General features: G+C 30.4%; 2 protein-coding genes across 2 annotated transcripts in view; one reads left to right on the plus strand and one right to left on the minus strand.

Moving 5' to 3' along the window:
* Positions 1-3774: 3774 nt before the first annotated feature.
* LOC113387667 (islet cell autoantigen 1-like protein) lies at positions 3775-5620 on the minus strand. Its single transcript, XM_026625025.1, has 5 exons — positions 5285-5620; positions 4998-5227; positions 4463-4780; positions 4152-4391; positions 3775-4093 (listed from the first exon to the last, which is right to left on the minus strand). The coding sequence occupies exons 1-5, from the start codon at positions 5568-5570 to the stop codon at positions 3833-3835; spliced, it is 1335 nt and encodes a 444-aa protein (XP_026480810.1). The 5' UTR covers positions 5571-5620; the 3' UTR covers positions 3775-3832.
* Positions 5621-5991: 371 nt separating this feature from the next.
* Positions 5992-18582, plus strand: part of LOC113387725 (cyclin-dependent kinase 14-like) — a 62288-nt gene continuing 49697 nt past the window's right edge. Inside the window, 1 exon segment of the mRNA XM_026625093.1 lies at positions 5992-6187. Coding sequence (XP_026480878.1) covers positions 6136-6187 — 52 coding nt within the window. The 5' untranslated portion in view covers positions 5992-6135.

The following is an 18582-nucleotide window of genomic DNA, read 5'->3' on the forward strand; positions in this document are numbered from 1 at the left end:
GAACTTCCCGTACCGTAACGAAATGTTCGAGGATATTGAATGTTTTCAAATAGATTATTATTAATATTGTAACATTGTCTAATATTTATAAGAATTATATAAACTGAATTGCAGAGTTGAAATTATTTGTTTAAAGTATATTAGAACTATAGCTAGAATTAAAAATAAAATCTGGATTATTTTTTATATACAAAAAATTTTTTACAAAGGATTTTTTTTTCCAAAATTAATTATTTGTTAAGACAAGCAGAAAGTTCTTTGAATCATTTAAATCGGACGCTAGTTCTCTCAAAAACTGCCATTTTTTACATATTTAGCTCCGTATCTTCGAAATGGCTGGGCCTGCCTTTGCCAAAAAACTAAAAACACTTCTCCCATCATTACTAATTGAATGTTTTTTAGATCATTCAAATCGGATACGCTGTTCTCTCAAAAAGTCGATTTCTATTTTCTGCACTCTTTGCTCCGTATCTCCGAAACGGCGGGACCTGCCTTTGCCAAAAACTAATCAGCTCTTTTCCCTATCAATAGGAATCGGATGTTTTTTGAACCATTCAAATCGGTTGATCCGTGCGCCCGAAAACGTGACTGGAAATTTGTATCCATACATACATACACACACACACATCCATTTTTCTGAGGTATGCCAAAACGTTCAGAAACCTTCAAAACGTCGAGAAATGTAAAAATTTTCAATTCCGATTTCGGCCCATTACAATAACTTACCCTACGGGAAGTTAATAACAATAAAAAAAAGTTCAATCTTTAATCTCCTAGTTAATGATGTCCATTCTACATCTGTTTTTTGATAGAAGATCAATATTTTACAACTATTAAATCATTTTTTTATCTTTAGTATCCTTACAGCGTAAAGAAATTTGGCAAGTCTTCAAATAGCCACCAAATTTGGTTTTTACAAGTGCAACCACATCCACAACTACTTGACCACAAATTGAATGCTTACTTACACATTTTTATAAAAATGAATTATATTTTTAATTACTTCTTAGTTCTATTTATAATTATATTGTATATGACCTTATACTATAGATAGTATAATATAAATAAATAGATATTAACATGCTCTATTGTGGACCCCCATTTTCATTTTGTGGAGCCCGAAATTTTATTTTTAGGTGTCCATGTGGACTACTTTAGGATTCATTGATCTCTAGATATAGACGAGTTAATAAATAAACAGGAAAAATTAGAAAGTCTTTAGAAACAGCTCTGATTTTGTTCATTTTTTAAATAAAAACAAATACTGTTGGTGTATAGAATCGTTCCTTAAGGCAAATTGCTGGAACTTCCCGTACTGAAAATTGTAGTTTTAAAAAAATCTTTAAATTTTTTTGAAAACTTCGGAAAAAATGAGTTTTTCGAGAATTTTGAAATATTTGAAAAAATTTGACCTTTTTGAAAAATTTGATTTTTTTTTATATTTCGAATTTGTTTTTTATACTTTGAATTTTTCTGAAAATTTAGAATCTTGTTTCAAAACAATCGTCTAATGATCATTTTTGACCGCGAAATGGCATTTTTTTACTTTTTTCACTATATCTCTGAAACCACTAGACATGCCTTCGCAAAAATTTATCATTTTGTCAAAACAAATAAAATGTTTTTTGAATTATTCAAATCGGTTGATCCGTGTTCCCTAAATCGTCGACGAAAATTTGTGTCCGTACAAACACACACACATCCATTTTTTCTAAGGTATGCCGAAATGTTCGGAAACCTCTGAAACGTAAATATATTTAAAAATTTTCATTTTCGATTTTTTTGCAATTACTATAACTTGCCATACGGGAAGTCGAATAATAATTTAATTCAAAGAACACCCAAAAACTTATCTTCTTGTATAAATAACAAACATCTTGTATAAAAAAAAATTTTACTTCAGGAAATATTTTTGATTTTGAATAATAATATTTAAAAAAATATAAAAATCATGAAAAATGAACAAAATCGGAGTTTTATTGGTTCGATTAATATAGTAAAACCCTGTTAAGACGATTTTTCAGGATTTTCGGGCGATATAGGGAAAATAAATTAAGATATTTTTATAAATTTACTTTTACTTTTTTATTTATTAATCTTGATTGAAAATGAAATATTTAATGAAAGCAATTAAATTTGATATATTTATTTGTTTTCAGGGTAAAAAGTACTATCACGCAGTTCGAGTCTTAAGCTAGAAATAATAAATGGCACAAATTTCTGGAAATTTGGATTAAGATATTTAACTTTATTTGATGTGGATATCAAATTATTTATGTAACCAGGTATTTGACAAATTTAGTATTGCATCGAGGATTTATCAAAAGAACTTAATTATCAACTCAAAAACTATTGAGATTATGTTAAACAATTTTGAGCTACTTTTCCTCATCATTTCAATTTCGATGTTGTCAAATACCTTTATGCACTCATTAATTTACCATTTGAAAAGTGCTAGTACATTTCTACCAAAAACACGAGGAAAGAGGTAAGACATTTTAGTGTTTTTCAAACTTAACTATTAAGTAGATTAATAAAAGATTCTAAATTCAACTGAAATTAATACTAGTTACCTTATGATTTCTGTAAATAATAATATATATGAGAGTTTGTACAAAAAGCAAAAGATTATTAGATTAATTAATACTACTTGCATGTGTAATTGTATTATTTATGATGATAACGACGATGATGATGATGATATGAAGCCATGTGATTTTAATGAGAATAAATTTGAATTTGCAAATTGTAGTTGATGATGTTCAATGGTTTATATATTTTTTTAGTTTGATTTTATTATGTATTTCAGGAATTATAAATCCATATAAATGAAATTCGTTTTGCTTTCTTGTTAAATTTTATTAAATATTGCATATTATTATATAAATAATATTATGTGATTGTTCATAAATGTATCCTTACACATTATGGCTGCGAGAAAGTGTATGGACACATAATGATACATATATTTAGAGGATCATTTTGTTTATCGAGTATCTGATGATTAAAAATACAGATTTTAACATTAAAAACAATTAATTGTAACTAATTGAATTATTAAGTAAAGAGAAATACATTTAAAACATTTAATTAGGGGAAGTTAAAATTATATAAATATATTTTTAATAGAATAACTCGAAGATTTAAATAAACTATTAATTATTTTTGCCTAAGTAATCTTTGTATAAATAATCTTGTGATTTAGATACTCGATGTAAACATATATTTATATAAACAATATAAATCACAACACTTTAATGAAATACTTTTCATGAACAATTATTTCAATTATATAAATTTATATAAAGTTCTTATAACATTGTCTATGTGCAAAGCATAAGCAAAATTATTTAAAAAATTATATTGCATATAACTTATCAACAAATTATAAAATAACTTATAAAATATATTATAAATGCATAAATAATCACAGAAAAGTAAAAATTGGAATGACTAGAACTACAAATTTATTCAAAATCAAAATTTGATTTAGTTGTAAAAGATTTAGATGTAAAAAAAACATGTGCAACTAGATTTTTGATATTAAATGAAGTTCTAAATAAATAAAATACCAATATATATTATAAACTTATAAAATACATTAAAAAAGTATAAGAAAAGCCACAAAAGAATACAATGTGGAATGACTAGGACCTTATCACAGAGTAAAACTAAGAGATAAATAAATTTTAAATCTAAATTGAAAAATAAATAAGGATGCCTAACCAAAATCTAGCAAGACACTCAAAGGTAATCCACATACAATAATAATACCAAAATCAATATTAATAACATTTTCTATCTTCAAATTATAATCAGGTGATCCTTCTCATCAAGTCCGATGGCTGCACTCTGAAGATTCCATTAAAGAGTCTGGATTGGACAAAGGATCCAAATCCGAGAACAGTTTCAACCAGTTTGACATAGAAGAAGTCTTCTGTTTATTTTGATCATGCTTTGTGGATTTTGCTGATGATTGATTTGGTGCATTTGATGAATTGGACAAAATTCGAGAAAGAATATCATCATTCAACTCATCTGAGGCGGAATTTGGTGGATCCATGAGATTTCCTGGACTGGTGGATAGTAGACTCTGGAAATAAAATGTAAGTTAACTATAAATATAATCGTGGTTGTATGTGGAAACTTACCTCAAAAAAATCAGTAGTCATGTTATCATGTTGTAACTTTTGGTCTTCTTGTTTTCCTTCTAGTAGTCCAAGTAAATCAAAGTTTATACTTGTCTCATTTGATGTGTTAATTATATCAGATGTGATGCCCAATAGATCTTCAGCTTGTTTCGAAAAGCAGTTTTCATTAATAAGGTTTTCAGATTGTTTTATGTTGCCATTGTTTGGTGTTTCGTTTTTGACTTCATCTGTGTATTCGTCCTGGCAAACAAAATATGGTTATACAAGAAAAAAGTAATTGTATTTAAAGTAGTTGCTTTCTATTTTTTTACCTGGAAAAACAGCAACTGATCATCATCAGCAAATTTCTCCTTCTCATCGCTCTTTTCCTCAATTTCAGTCTCCTCCGGTGTTTCTTTTAATTCTTTCAAAACACAAAAATCATATTTTGGTTCTGAATTCAAACTTATCAATGCAGAATGTAAGGTTTGTGAGCACTTTGAGAAAAAAGTGAGTAGAGATGATTGATAGGGTATCAGGGCGTGAGAGAACATATTGCAGCGAGCTGCTGCAAGCAGATCTACTTTTTCTAAACAATCTAGAGTCAGGCGGTCAAAACGGATCTTGGATTGTCTGGTTTGATTCTGAGCCTTGAAAAATAAAATAATTGTTGGAATATTAGTATAATGATTCATGATTTATGAATAATATAATAAACAACTTCAAGAATGCATTGTTAAATGCAATTTTGTTATTCAACAAATTCCAATGACTAATTGAAGGTCTTCATATAATTTTGTTTACTAATTAGCTTATAAAATCAATATTTTAAATACCAATACAATTACTTACAACATTTATTATTACCTTTCGAAATTTTTCCAGTCCACGTCCAGTATCAGGATCTAGTTGAGCACTAACAGCTTTCATCCATTTCAAATCAGCCCTGTATTCAGTTCTCGCCCTCTCCATAGCACCTAGAGTACTCCGAGTATCCTGGACAGCTCTTGCTTTAAAGGTATCGACTTCTTGATGCAATCTCATGAGGGGATCCCTCAGTTGCATCCTTTGCTGGCCTTGGTAACATAAAGCTTTACCTAAAAATAACAAAAATCAATTGTGGAAATGATAATGGTGGAATGTACTTCCTTTACCTGATGAAGACATATGCTTCCCGACACTCTCATGACTTTTGGAGGCTTCTTTCAGAAAATACCCTAAAGAATTCTCTTCCTGGGCTAGAACACATAGCCTTTCCTGGTATTGTTCAAGTACTCTTTGTAAAACCGAGCAGCTCTCGGCGATTGAACGAAATAGTTCTAATTTTGCGTCCAATTCAGCGTCTGATGCGACGATGCATTCATCTTCTTTGCCGCCGAGTTTACGAAGGACGGTCTGTTTGGTCACCCAATATTGATGCTGCATATCCATTAAGGACATTTTAGAAGGATTTGTTTTGTTTACAATTTATAAAAATAAATATCACAACAATTTGGATGACATTTGTGTATTGTAAATGTCATTGTATGAAAGTGACAGCTGAAACTTGTGGGTTGGTGAACCTGTATGATTGGTCCAGGCGTTGTAAAAGGATAATCGAATATTTTAATTAATATGTTAATGGAACTAGAAATATTATGTTATTATATAACATTGAATTATTAAAAAAAAAAAAAAAAAATGAAAACATATCTTATCATTTTCAGGTAAAAAAGATTCAGAAAACAATTACCATTTCTATGGTGCTTTGGTTATGTACACACTTTGACAACCTTTCAATTCCAATTATCCTTTTGCCTGTTGGTACCCCTCGGCCGTGTGCATTGAACTCGTTTCACGGCTTCTGTCCCCTACTTCGCTCCGAATACAAAACGTAATGGCCGCGTCGGATCTCAATCAGTTTTGTTGCTAAAACAAAAAAAATAAATACACAAGTTATGTATGTTTTAATTAGGTGAAAGTGCTCCCCAGTGTTAAATTCAGGTGCTCCGGTGATTCTGCCACTATGTACTGCTCCGTGGAGAGCGCCCAGCAGACAAAAAATCCGGTCAAAGAGGGTAAGTCTAGAATTTTTAATGCTAATACTTATGGGGGGTATTGTCAAAAGAATTTGGGGCAGCAGAAAGGAATTGATATGATGTGATTAATTATTTATGGGGGTTGTTTTGGGTCAAAAAGTTTGTTGAAGATTTTGCATGCGGTGTTCATGCGTTTTTGAATGAAATATGAGATGTTGGGAAAAGTGTTGACATGTACATTTTTGTAAAGAACAATTACATTTGTTGATTGAATACAAAGTCAGTGATTATTTGAAAAATGTTATTATTCGTGCCTTCCTGTCTGCATTTTTTAAAGTATGATGTATGTAGGGTGAAATAATCAAATAATCTTTCATATATCTTTAGGCATTTAGATTTGTTATTATGTTTCCTAGGGTCCTCATAATTTTCATAAGATTCTGTTTGAGTTGCAAAAACTTCATAAATAATTTTACTTTAATTATAGAAATTTGCTTTATTATATTTAGCAGTATATAAATTACCAGAAAATTTCATTCAAAGTGCATTAAATTAAATTTTTATTGTAAACATATATTTTTTCAAAGTTTTGTAGACAGATAATTTTTATTTGTTTCTAAATATCCCTTTATTGTCTTTCATGTCCAAAATTTTTACTAAAATTTATACAACAAATTGTACCTATTTTCTCTATAAAACTTGTAAATTTGTGGAAATTCTATACATTTTGCTGTAATGTTTCCAAATATTGTATGAAATGTATTTGCTTATTCATTTTACAATATTATCTTCCATAATTTTTATAGAATATAAAATTATTATCATTTAAATTCTTTCACCTTTTTCCAATATAAAATTCTTTCATTTTAGAGGGAGATTATAAGCTCATTAAAAAATATTAATACTGATATGCAAAAATTGTGAAAATTTAAAATTAATTTATTATCAAAGTTAGAGAATGGTCCAGGATCATTTAGACTAGTTTTTATTGAAGTTCCATTATTTTTCCAAAAATTGTATAAGAAATTTACACATTTCTTTATCTTTATACATATTTATGATTTAAATTCTATTACCTTTATAGAATATAAAATTGTGCCACATTTATAGAGATGATAATATTATATCATATTTATAAAATATAATATTCTATAATAGTCCAAGTCTTGATAAAAAAAATCATTAGAGCTTTTTTGGATTATTTCAATAAAAAAATTGGTCTTATTTTATCAAAATTTATAAAACTATATCAAAATTCCCAAAATTTTATTTTCACTTGGAAACTTATTTGGGTCAAGTTAAAAGTGATATTCATACTGCTTGATATCAGGTTGGTCGTAGAGAGGAATTTTTACCTGTTACTTTGTGGGTGCTCTTCAGGACTATCCAAAGAAATTAAAAAATCTAGGAAAACTGATGAGTTTGTCATTATTTTCAATAGGAAACATATTTGGCTCAATATTTTCAAGTTAAAACTGATATTTCTACTGCTTGATATCAGGTTGGTCGTAGAGAGGGATTTGTACTGGTAACTTTGTGGTCGCAAGAAAGAGGTTTTTCAGGATCATTGAGCTTTTTTTCCTGTCCTCACCTGTTGAGATGGCATTCATTGATTTTTCAGTAACCAAATAGACTATTTCTTCTTCTTGAAAATATATTAGGGACGATTTTTTTTAAAATTTTAACCTTCTGGTTGTAAGGTAGATGCTCTTCAGTACTGTCCTGGTTCTATTAATTATCATCTAGTCTTAATATTATTATCATATCGTTACAATATATCCATTTTATGATAAAACATTCATTGATTTACCAATAACCCGAAAGACTTGAAAATTATCTTGAAAATATATTAGGGACAATATCTGGTTGGTAGTAGAGAAGGATTTCTACTGGTAAACTTTTGGTTGCAAGGACCATTGAGTCTTTTTTCTGTCTTGTCCTGTTACGATGACATGCATTGATTTTCCAATAACCCAAAAGACTATATCTTCCTCTTGAAAATATATAAGGAACATTTATTTTCTCATATCCCTACTGCTTGATATTTGTTCGGACATAGAGAGGGATTTCTACTGTCTACTGGTAACCTTTTGGTTGCAAGGTAGAGGTTCTTCAGCACCATTAAGCCTTTCTTCTGTACTCATCATCTTGTCCTAATGTTATTATTATCATATCATTACAATATTTCCATATTACAAAGACATTTATTGATTTACCAATAACCAAAAATACTATTTTCTCTTGAAAATAAATTAGAGACAATATTTTCTCATATCCCTATTGCTTAATATCTGGTTGGTCGTAGAGAGAGATTTTTACTGGTAAGTTACAGGTTTGTTCTTTTATTTGTGGCTTCTAGGGCTTAAAACTCTTTTTTTTTAAGTTTGAGTAGAGGAAGTTACTTCTTCAAGAAGACGTCACACTGATTTAAATTAATATATACACTGGTATTAAAATCTAAAATAATATATATAAAACCTTTCTGGGAACCATTGCAGACTAATAGGATATCAAATGCTATTGAACCGATATGATTTCAAGAATCAAAACGCTTTCAACTATCTTTTATATTTGGCTATATTTGACATTTTCCATTTATACAGTGAAAACCGACTTTTTTCACTAAAAAACCGGTTTTCGAATTGCATAATTTTTGCCAAAAAACGGTTTTGAAAACCGGTTTTTGAAAACCGACAAACCCTACTCGTAACCTTGTGGTTCTAAGGAAGAGGTTCTTCAGGACCATTGAGCCTTTCTTCTGTCCTGGTTCCATTAATTATCATCTTGTCTTGATATTATTATTATCATATGGTTTTCTTATCATTCGAAAATATAGAAAAATGTCGCTATCACAAGTGTGTACACATTTGTGAACGAGGAGGAGGAATTATGCAAACAAAACTCTGTCGTCTTTGTCGTCGTCGTCGGTGTTTACTAAAAATTTTGTGCTAATTCGGCGTTTATTCTCGGACAATTGTTTATTTTATAGTTTAAGCGAAACCATTCGCACATACATATTTCAATGTATTAAATAAATATGCATTGTGACACGTGAAATGAATTAATGATATCAAACGTGACGGCGGCAACCGAATTCGTAAAATTGGGAGATAGATTGTATAAGCATTTTGCACATCTGTGACAAAATTTAGTCCTTAGAAGTTTTTTAAGATCTTTAGGAGTTTACACTACAATAATGAAACAAGATTCTGCAAATTGTCTATGATTATTTTGGATCATTTTTCCTGTTAGCGTCTGTATAATCGTTCGTTTGTCATTTACACTTATAATGATTAGTTCTATTAAATTCTTCTAATATTATATCATCATCATATTGATATGATATGAAGAGATGAAAAAGAGGATGTGTTGGATAGATTAGATATACTGCAACTGTTTGAGTTTAAATTTTATCGCATTTTTCTCTATATCGAGTGCATGACGATAGTCACGACATCAATTCCTAGTACAATATTATATATTGGATAATTTTAAGTGGTTTTGGAACAACGATTAGTACTCTCAAACCAGGAGTATCAACAGCTCACTAAACATATTAAATATATAATGATGCTGATAAAAAGCCACTTGTAAAATTTAGAGCTTCTAAATGGAACTTGACAAAAGAAAATGTACTATAAGCATCAGGTAACTGCAGCAATAAAAATACACTAATCGAGTCATCAATTGCAGCCTATGATTTACTCTACTGATTTTAAGTTGTTTTTATTTTTGCTCTTACCGAAGGTATACCTGTAGTATAAAAGCACAGAATTCAATTTACACCTGTTCTCTATATTATAGATTTGTACTTTTCAAATTTTTGCTACAATACTTTTTTGAACACCTAATTGCTTTTTACTCAATTTTTAATTTCTACTATTATATCTTCTAAGATACCATTTACTAAAAATGAGTTCAACACGGTTTTTCTTGGATAGTATATTTCTTTTTTCTCGTATGCCCTTATTTACTGCCTCATCGATCCTTTAATTCTCTTCTTTTCTAGATCCCATGTCTCTGATCCATAAGGAGTCGTACTCTAAATATAATAATTTCTCTTGGACAGTAGATTTCTTTATTTTTGAAGGTCCTTATTTAGCCTCATCGATTCTTTAATTCTCTTCTTCTTTAGAGTCCATATCTCTGATCCATAAGTAGTCATACTCTAAATATAGTAATTTATCAGATTATCAGATTTTCTTTTAAATTATTGTGTGAGAAAATTTTAATATTGTCTCCCACTTGGGTTTGATTCAATCTCTTAATTTGTACTTTCAATTTATAAATGGAATTTAAAGGATGATTAACGAATATTGTTTTATTACGTTCACATTTTTGCATTAGTATTTGTAATTTTTAAATTTTTCCTTTTTTGAAATTTTTGCGCATCTTCACTTTTCAAGACCTCCTGAATATTTTCGCATACCTTAGAACAAATGGATTGATGTATATATATATGTACAGATACAATTTTTCATCGACGATTTTTAGAAACACGGTTCAACCGATTTGAATAATTCAACAAACATTCGATTTCTATCGATAAGGAGACGTGCTGATTAGTTTTTGGTCAAGGCAGATCCAGCCGTTTCGGAGATACGGGGCAAAAATGCCACTAATGGTTATACAGTTTATGAGATACGGAGCGTCCGATTTGAATGATTCAGCAAACATTTTATTTGTATTGACAAGATGAAGATCTGGAACAATTTTTGGGAAGCCAGATAAGGTAAAAAAGGTTCCATTTGGAGTTCAAAAACGATTAGTAGACATATGCACATGAAATTAGCTTCAATATTAGGTCTCTACGCAGCGTGATTGTTTTGAAAGTAAGTTCAAAATTTTCAAAGATTTTTAAAATATAAATATACAAAAGCTTTTTTAAAAATTGTAATTTTCAGTACTGAACGATCCAGCAATTTGCCTTAAGGTATGATGCCATGCACCAGTAGTTTCTGCTGTCATTCTGGAAAGTAGAGGTTTTATTTAGTACCTCCTCGATTCATTTATTTTTTCTCTAGAATCCTTGTCTCTGATCCACAGAGAGCCATACTAATACTAATTTGACTCAGTAATGGTAATAATAAATGGTAGTCTGCCCGAAGGCAGGCCCATGGTGTGAGAGATACCACAAATTAATAATTTCCTTACGCTTCGTGGTCTATCTTTCCCATTGTTACTATTTACCACCTCCATTTTTGACACATATTTTCATAAATTTTTCTTTCCAAACTTTTGCTGCCATATTTCTGCTTTCAGTTCCCTCTATTTTCTCTTCATCGATCATCTGCATTCTTCTACTTTCCATTCCTTTCAGTTTCCTTTATTTTACCCTCAACGACATTGTGCAGGAGGCTCTCTTTTTGCAGACTGGTTCCGATCTAGTTTCCTTTTCTTTCCAGGATTGTACTCAGTAGAGTCCTTTCTTCACCCACTCTTATCAGGATCTTTCAATTTGTTATCTTGTCTGTCTACTTTATCTTTTCCACTCGTCTTCAACACCACAATTCAAAACTCTCCAGGTAGTTCTTGTCGGCTTTTCTTAGAGTCCATATCTCTGATCCGTACAGAGCTATGCTCCTGACTTAGGACTTTATTACACTCTTCCACGACTTGGTAGAAACAAAAAAATACAAACAGAATTCATCTACAATCTCTGCTCTCTATTTCAAACGAAGAAGTAAAACTGTAAAGAACAACATGCAAATGTATGTATGTATATTATATACATATAATGTATGTACTATGTACATATGTAGTGTCGGTAATAAACATCGAAAACGTTATAATGATATATAAAACGGTTTTTAGTCTATCCCACTATATAAATAAATATCAGTATCATTCGCACAGTTAATTAATGGAGTGCGTCGTCGCAATTAATTAATGATGGAACTGTTTCGTCGACGCCGACAAGAAATTTATTATTATTCTTTCCACACGAACGGACAGACAGACGGACGAATGGACGGACGAACCACTAGTTGGATGGATGGACAAGCAAACACGAACGTTCATGTAGATACAAACATCTAAATATATTGGAATTAGACGGAGAGCCGGTGGAAATTTCCATAACATAATTACTTTATTGGTATGTACTCTGTCCGAAAAGCACCGTTCAGAGGCCAATTCTATGAGAGACTTTGGAAGGCCCTTCTTTAAAAAAAAATGTACTAAAGTATGTTGCCATGTTACATCAAAAGTTAGCACTTCTGTTCAGGATTGTATAATGGTAAAATACTTGATGGTTTTGATCACGTGTACAACCATATTTTTTTTTTTTTAATTTTTTTCATTGCTATTTTATTAATTTAACCTTGTGCAAGAATTTTGAGCTTGACTGGTGGTCAAAAAAGACTTTAATATGATGAACTTGATGATGAACATTGTATTTAATGCAGAAGCGAAATTCGTGCAGCTACTATGATTATTATAAAATTACTATCCTTTTAATATTAACTATGAATAAGCTTGACAAGAGCCTGAAATAATATCTATTATTATTGATTACGGCTTGCTTATGAATGAATAAATAAATAAATAAATGAATTTACATTGAAAAAATTGAGTGAAAAAGTAAGAACCTAAAAATAACACGTTTTTTCGCTAGTGCATATCGCTCACTACAGTTACTTGACGTTGAGTTCTGGGACACCCTCTATATTTAGATTGATAATGAGCTAGAAGACAAGTTGTTTGGAATAATTTGAGCACACTAAGGGTTGTTTAGAGAGTCATCTTGATATATTTAGGTTTCTAGGTAAAAAACTCTTAAAATTTAATTTGTTGTAAAATATTTGGAGATTTTTGTTATTACTGTTAACATTGAGAAATATTCTATAAAAAATGGTTGTTTCTAGTATTTAAGGTATGAGAGAAAGAAATCGATAAAAAAATCATATTTGAGGTCCTTAATGAGCATTTGGAGCCAATTCTCGGATAAAATAGAAATGTTATGGCAATATCCATGCTTCCAAATCTTCCAATGAATCCAATCTAATTTTCATAAGAATTGGTACTAAAAACTGTCAAAATGCCAAGTATTTGCTGTGGAATCGGGCGTTTTGCACATGAAACCTAACTTCTCGTATGTGTTATCAAGATTGGGTTTGTCGGTTTTCAAAAACCGGTTTTAAAAAACCGGTTTTTTGGCGAAAATTATGGAATTCGAAAACCGTTTTTTAGTGAAAAAAGTCGGTTTTTACTGTATAAATGAAAAAAATGACAAATATAGCCAAATATAAAAGATAGATGAAAGCGTTTTGATTCTTGAAATCATATCGTTTCAATAGCATTTGATATCTTATCAGTCTGCAATGGTTTCCAGAAAGGTTTTGTATATAATAATTTAGATTTTTATACCACTGTAATTCAAATCAGTGTGACTTCTTCTTGAAGAAGTAACTTCTTCTACTCAAACCTAAAAAAAGAGTTTTAAACCCTAGAAGTCACAAATTAAAGAACAAAAAACTTAGAATTATTATATCAGGCTTTAAAAACAATTAAGCATAATTTGATCGCAAGTATGAGAGTATTTTCTATTTCAGGATATTTTGTGAGTAAACAAAGGACACGTCTAAGTAGCAATTCGATAGACGTTCTCAATTTTTTTAAATCATATTTTATTAAACAAAAAACAATTAGAATGTTTAAAATTAATTAATTGAAATTGCTCGGAACAGAAATAAAAGTTTAGCTTAATTGTTTTTAAAACTAAAATTGATATTAACAAGTATGTATCAATATGTATTTAATATTTTTTTTCATTTAATGAATTTTTTTATTTGAAAATGTATTATTTTTATTTATTCGAACACTTTCCTTTCACTATTATAAAAATATTTTCACTCTTATATGTGAAAATGATGCATAAATAACGAATAATTATTTTCAAAGTTATTTAATCAAGATAAACTATTATTTTTTAGTTCTACTAATTAAAATTAATATAATTTTGATTACTATCTATAAAATTGAACAATAAATAAATTCAGTCAAATTCTGCTCTAAATTAGACTAAATTTGCGGATAAATTACAGAATATTTAAACAAAAATTTATTTTCTATATAAAATTCGAAAACCGGTTAAAACCGGTTTTTTAGTAAAATTAAAATTTGAGAACCGGTTTTCTGAAATGCCGGTTTTTGTATAAATCCTAATGAAGATGCACTTATGATAACATTGTGCATTTTTTTGTAATGTACAAGCTTTACGTAAAAACAATAAAATTAAATCTATTACTATCTAAAAGGTATTTCACTTACCCTTCGGCTCCTATATTTTTCTTGCTGGTAATATATACGACCTAAAGATTTCTTCCATTCAGGGGGTGCCCCCACGAAAGATGATATAACCATGTTTACCTTACCATGTTGTGGGTCCACTTTTCGCCCGTTCGTGTACGAAAACAATAAAGATGATTTTGGGTGGACCGACACCTCCACCACCACCATCTACAACCTCTGACCAAAGTAGGGGTAGGGCCGTGGCTAAGTTTCGTGCCCCCTTGAGCTAATTCAATTACGACGGGTAATGGATATTTGGCCACGTAATTAGAATATATATAGGTATATATATATATATATATATATATATATATATATATAACAAGGCATCGGATCTATGGTGTGAGAGTGCCTCATTTTAGTTGCCCCTTTCTCCACCACACTTGTTGGTAATTGAATTTTAGTTGTCGAATTTGCACATTCCTGGTCTTGTGCTTCTGATTTCAGTTTCCTGTGTTTTTTCTAATCGCGTAATTCATTAACCATCTGAAATTTTCTTTTTTTCTTAGTTCTTTTATTTTTGATCGATGTCGTTTAGAAGGAAATCTGTTTGCAACATGGTTTTAACCCAGTTTTCTTTTCTCCACAATTATATCGTGTAGAGTCCTTTTCTCTCTCATTATTTGCAGAACTTCTGCGTTTTACAACTCATCAGTCTATTTCACCTTTTTGAGATTTTATTTTTATTTAGCTTCGAGTCCATACGTCTGATCCGCACAGAATGTAGAACTTTTATATGCTTCTTCCGCATATGAAATTTTAGTGAGCATTCAATATTTTCTCCTTGTTCTCATCATTGCTCGTGAGTAGAGTTCTCTCATTTTTTTTTTTTAAAAGATTAGATTTAATTTGCTCATTACTAAGGTTCTATTTTTAATATTTTGTTAGTGTTGTTTACATCTTATTTAGTGTTGTTTTGTCTATCAAAGTCGATCTGTTTTGAAAATTTCAAATTCATAGTTTAAACTAGTGGGGCGCATGGCATAGTGCCTTAAAGCAAATTGCTGGAACTTCCCGTACCAAAAATTTTTTTTTTTAAAAAGATTAACATTTTTGAAAAAAAATTGCTCTGAAAAAATAGATTTTTGAAAATCTATAAATTTTTGACAAAAAAAAGACTTATTCGAAGAAAATTTATTTTGAAATATTCTGGAAATTCTGAATTTTTTTCAAAGCAATTCATAAGCAAGAGACGAAATATCGAAACGCGTAAGCGCCGCGTCGCCGTCTAACGGTTAAACTCTGGTACGGAATCCATAGGAATGTAAACAAAATTTATACTTATTGTAAAAATTTCTATAAAATATCTGATAATTTGATGTGCATATATCTAATGATCATTTTTGACCGCCAATTGGCATCTTTTTTTAGTTTTTTTTTTACTAGATTTCCGAAACCGTAAGACCTACCTTCGTTAGAAAATTTGATCAGTTCTTCATCTTGTTAATACAAGTAAAATGTTTTTTGAATGATTCAAATCGGACGCTCCGTTCTCTTCAAAACTGAGTTACCATTTTTGGCACTTTTTGCCCCATATCTTCGGAACGGTTAGACCTGCCTTCGCCAAAAACTAATCAGCACGTCTTCTTATCAATACGAATCGAATGTTTTCTGAATTACTCAAATCACTTCATCCGTGTTCCCGAAATCATCGACGAAAATTTGTATCCGAACACACACACATACACACGCACACACACACATACATCAATTTTTTCTAAGGTATGCCAAAATGTTCAGAAGGTTTTGAAATGTAAATATATAAAAATTTTTATTTTCGATTTTTTTGCGATTACTATAACTTGCCCTACGGGTACGGGAAGTTAAAAATCGTCTTATGACTGTCATCTAAGAAATGTTATTTAGGGTTGCAGATCTAAAGTTTAAAAAATCAGTGGTTTCCAAAGTGGTCCATGTGGACCCTCAGGAATCCATGTCAACAAAAAGAATTATGGAGATCTATAGTCGATCTAACACATTTTTCAAATATCTATTTTATTATTATTATGAAGTTGATTAATAAATATCTTAACTTGAATTAGTAGAATTACTTCAAATGTTTAATTCTAAACGTTAGTACAAATACAAAGTTATTAAAAAAAAAATCGATAATAGCTAAACAGGGGTCCATGGTCAAAGTCTAAGGGGTCCACAACACGGACAAGTTTGGAAACCTATGTTTTAAATGAATAAAATAAAAATTAACCACAAAAACCGAAAAATGGTCACATTTCAATTTTCAAACTACCCGGAATAAGATTTTTTCCATGATAGTGACGATCAATACCATCACCCTGTTTCCGCTTGATGTTGAGTTCTGGGACATCCTGTATCTGTTTTTTCGGCCGCGGCTTAAAAGAACCTCCATACACATGTAGTCGTTTAAATATTTAACCGGGCGGCTTTTGTGACCAGACTCTGGATCCATTTCCGCAGAAGTGCAGGAGGAAAAAGCCGAAGCCTTTGCCGAATTGATATTGAATAAAACATCAACATTGGTGGCCAACATATAGTGTTGCTCGGTACCAAAGTGTGACGTTGTAAGAGAATATAAGATTAGGTCAATGGATCGTTTTTGATTAGTCGCAATTGATAACAATGCCCTGGTATTTATTTACTACGTGACGGATGGACGACTACATATAGTCATAGTCATAGTCATAGTACACACGAACCTCCGTTGGGAATCAACACATTCAAATATGATAGGGATATTACTTTACATAAATTGATGACGACACGTTACTACCTCTTCACACACACGTAATATACATATTTGATTAACAATACAATATTAAGGGGGTATTCTAGTGTAGAGCGATGAATTTTAGGTCATTTTTAAAGTGTCGTAAAAGAAAGCAATGAATGTTTTTACTATCCATTTTTTACCACTTGTTTATTAATATTATTAAAATACAAACAAAAATTTAGAAAAAAGTTGAAAATTGAAGGCACTGGCTGCTGATGAAGTGGGTGGTCTCAAAAAATTGGCACCTCAGTCTTTACATGATTTCAGCACTCCTAGCCTGAACAATTGGCGACTGCTGAAAAAAAGTATTTTTTTACTGTTTTTTTGAGTTTCTCAAAATTTTTTAAAAATAGTAAAAATTGGAATTTGGGGATAATCCTAGTTCGGGCTGTAGATAGGTCTATAAACAAGACTCTCTAAACATTTCAAGTGAATCGATCGATTAAAACTCGAGAAATCGTGTCAACAGTACTGAAAAAGTCTGTTCTGAGAGAAACGCATTTAAAGTTTTGCGTGAAGCCAAACCAGTATGGAGACCGAGTCAGTAAAATGCCTATATCTCCGAAAATAATTCAAATTTTCAAAAACCTTTTCGTACCCATATTCTTAGATTGTTAAACTTTAAAAATATCAAATAAAAAAAAATCGAATGAATTTCTACACTAGAATATCCCCTTAAATGATATAAGAAAAACTACTGAATATATTCTCACTTTTTTTCTATTTAAAAGTTAAATATTTTTGGTTAATAATGGTAAAACAATGTCATTCAAGTGGTTGCCTCGGCTGACTATGCTCCATTGTCCAAAAAGGTCAGCACTAGAGGGGGATTTTCTTATATTTTGGCATTAATTTTTACATTTTTCAAAAAAATCCGTAGATTATTAGTAATAATATTGCTGCATAAATTTATGTCTACACTTTGAATTTATCACTTTCATATTAGTGCTGCAACAAATACATATTTTTGCATTATACCACTATAATGATTATACCAATCTTGAAAAAACAAGAAATATTTCAAGACAAATAGACTTTAAAAATACAAAATTGTCTGATCATTGTTAGGGATTTTGAGATTCATGTTAAATGAATTTCCTTTTCAATCTAACATTTATAGTGTTCTGGCTGAGTTTGGGTGATCTTTGAGGCGGCTTTTGTTCTTATCTGAATATGTTAGTATTTCGTCGTTTACTTTGCTGACTTTCAGGGCGTTTGATTTGGAACTTTCTTCCCATAGTTGTTTGCCATAGGTCCAAAGTGGTTTCATAATTGCTTTGTCAACTTTTGTGAAATTTGTAATAGCAACTACAACGAGGGGGCGTCCATTATCCCCCCTCCCTCTTTGTGATACATTATTATATTCAAAATTACCCCCCCCCCCCCTTCCCCA

Source organism: Ctenocephalides felis, unplaced genomic scaffold, assembly GCF_003426905.1.
Source record: "Ctenocephalides felis isolate EL2017-DRISC unplaced genomic scaffold, ASM342690v1 CF-g0.4_SCAFFOLD_03572, whole genome shotgun sequence".
In the NCBI taxonomy this organism is placed as follows: Eukaryota; Metazoa; Arthropoda; class Insecta; order Siphonaptera; family Pulicidae; genus Ctenocephalides; species Ctenocephalides felis.

Excerpts from the sequence above, each read along its gene's own strand:
- LOC113387667 (XM_026625025.1), bottom strand. The coding sequence starts at position 5,570 with ATGTCCTTAATGGATATGCAGCATCAATATTGGGTGACCAAACAGACC. Across the intron at positions 4,781-4,997 it reads GACTGGAAAAATTTCGAAAG|GCTCAGAATCAAACCAGACA; the intron begins GTAATAATAAAT and ends TTATTTTTCAAG. Across the intron at positions 4,392-4,462 it reads ATCAGTTGCTGTTTTTCCAG|GACGAATACACAGATGAAGT; the intron begins GTAAAAAAATAG and ends TTTGTTTGCCAG.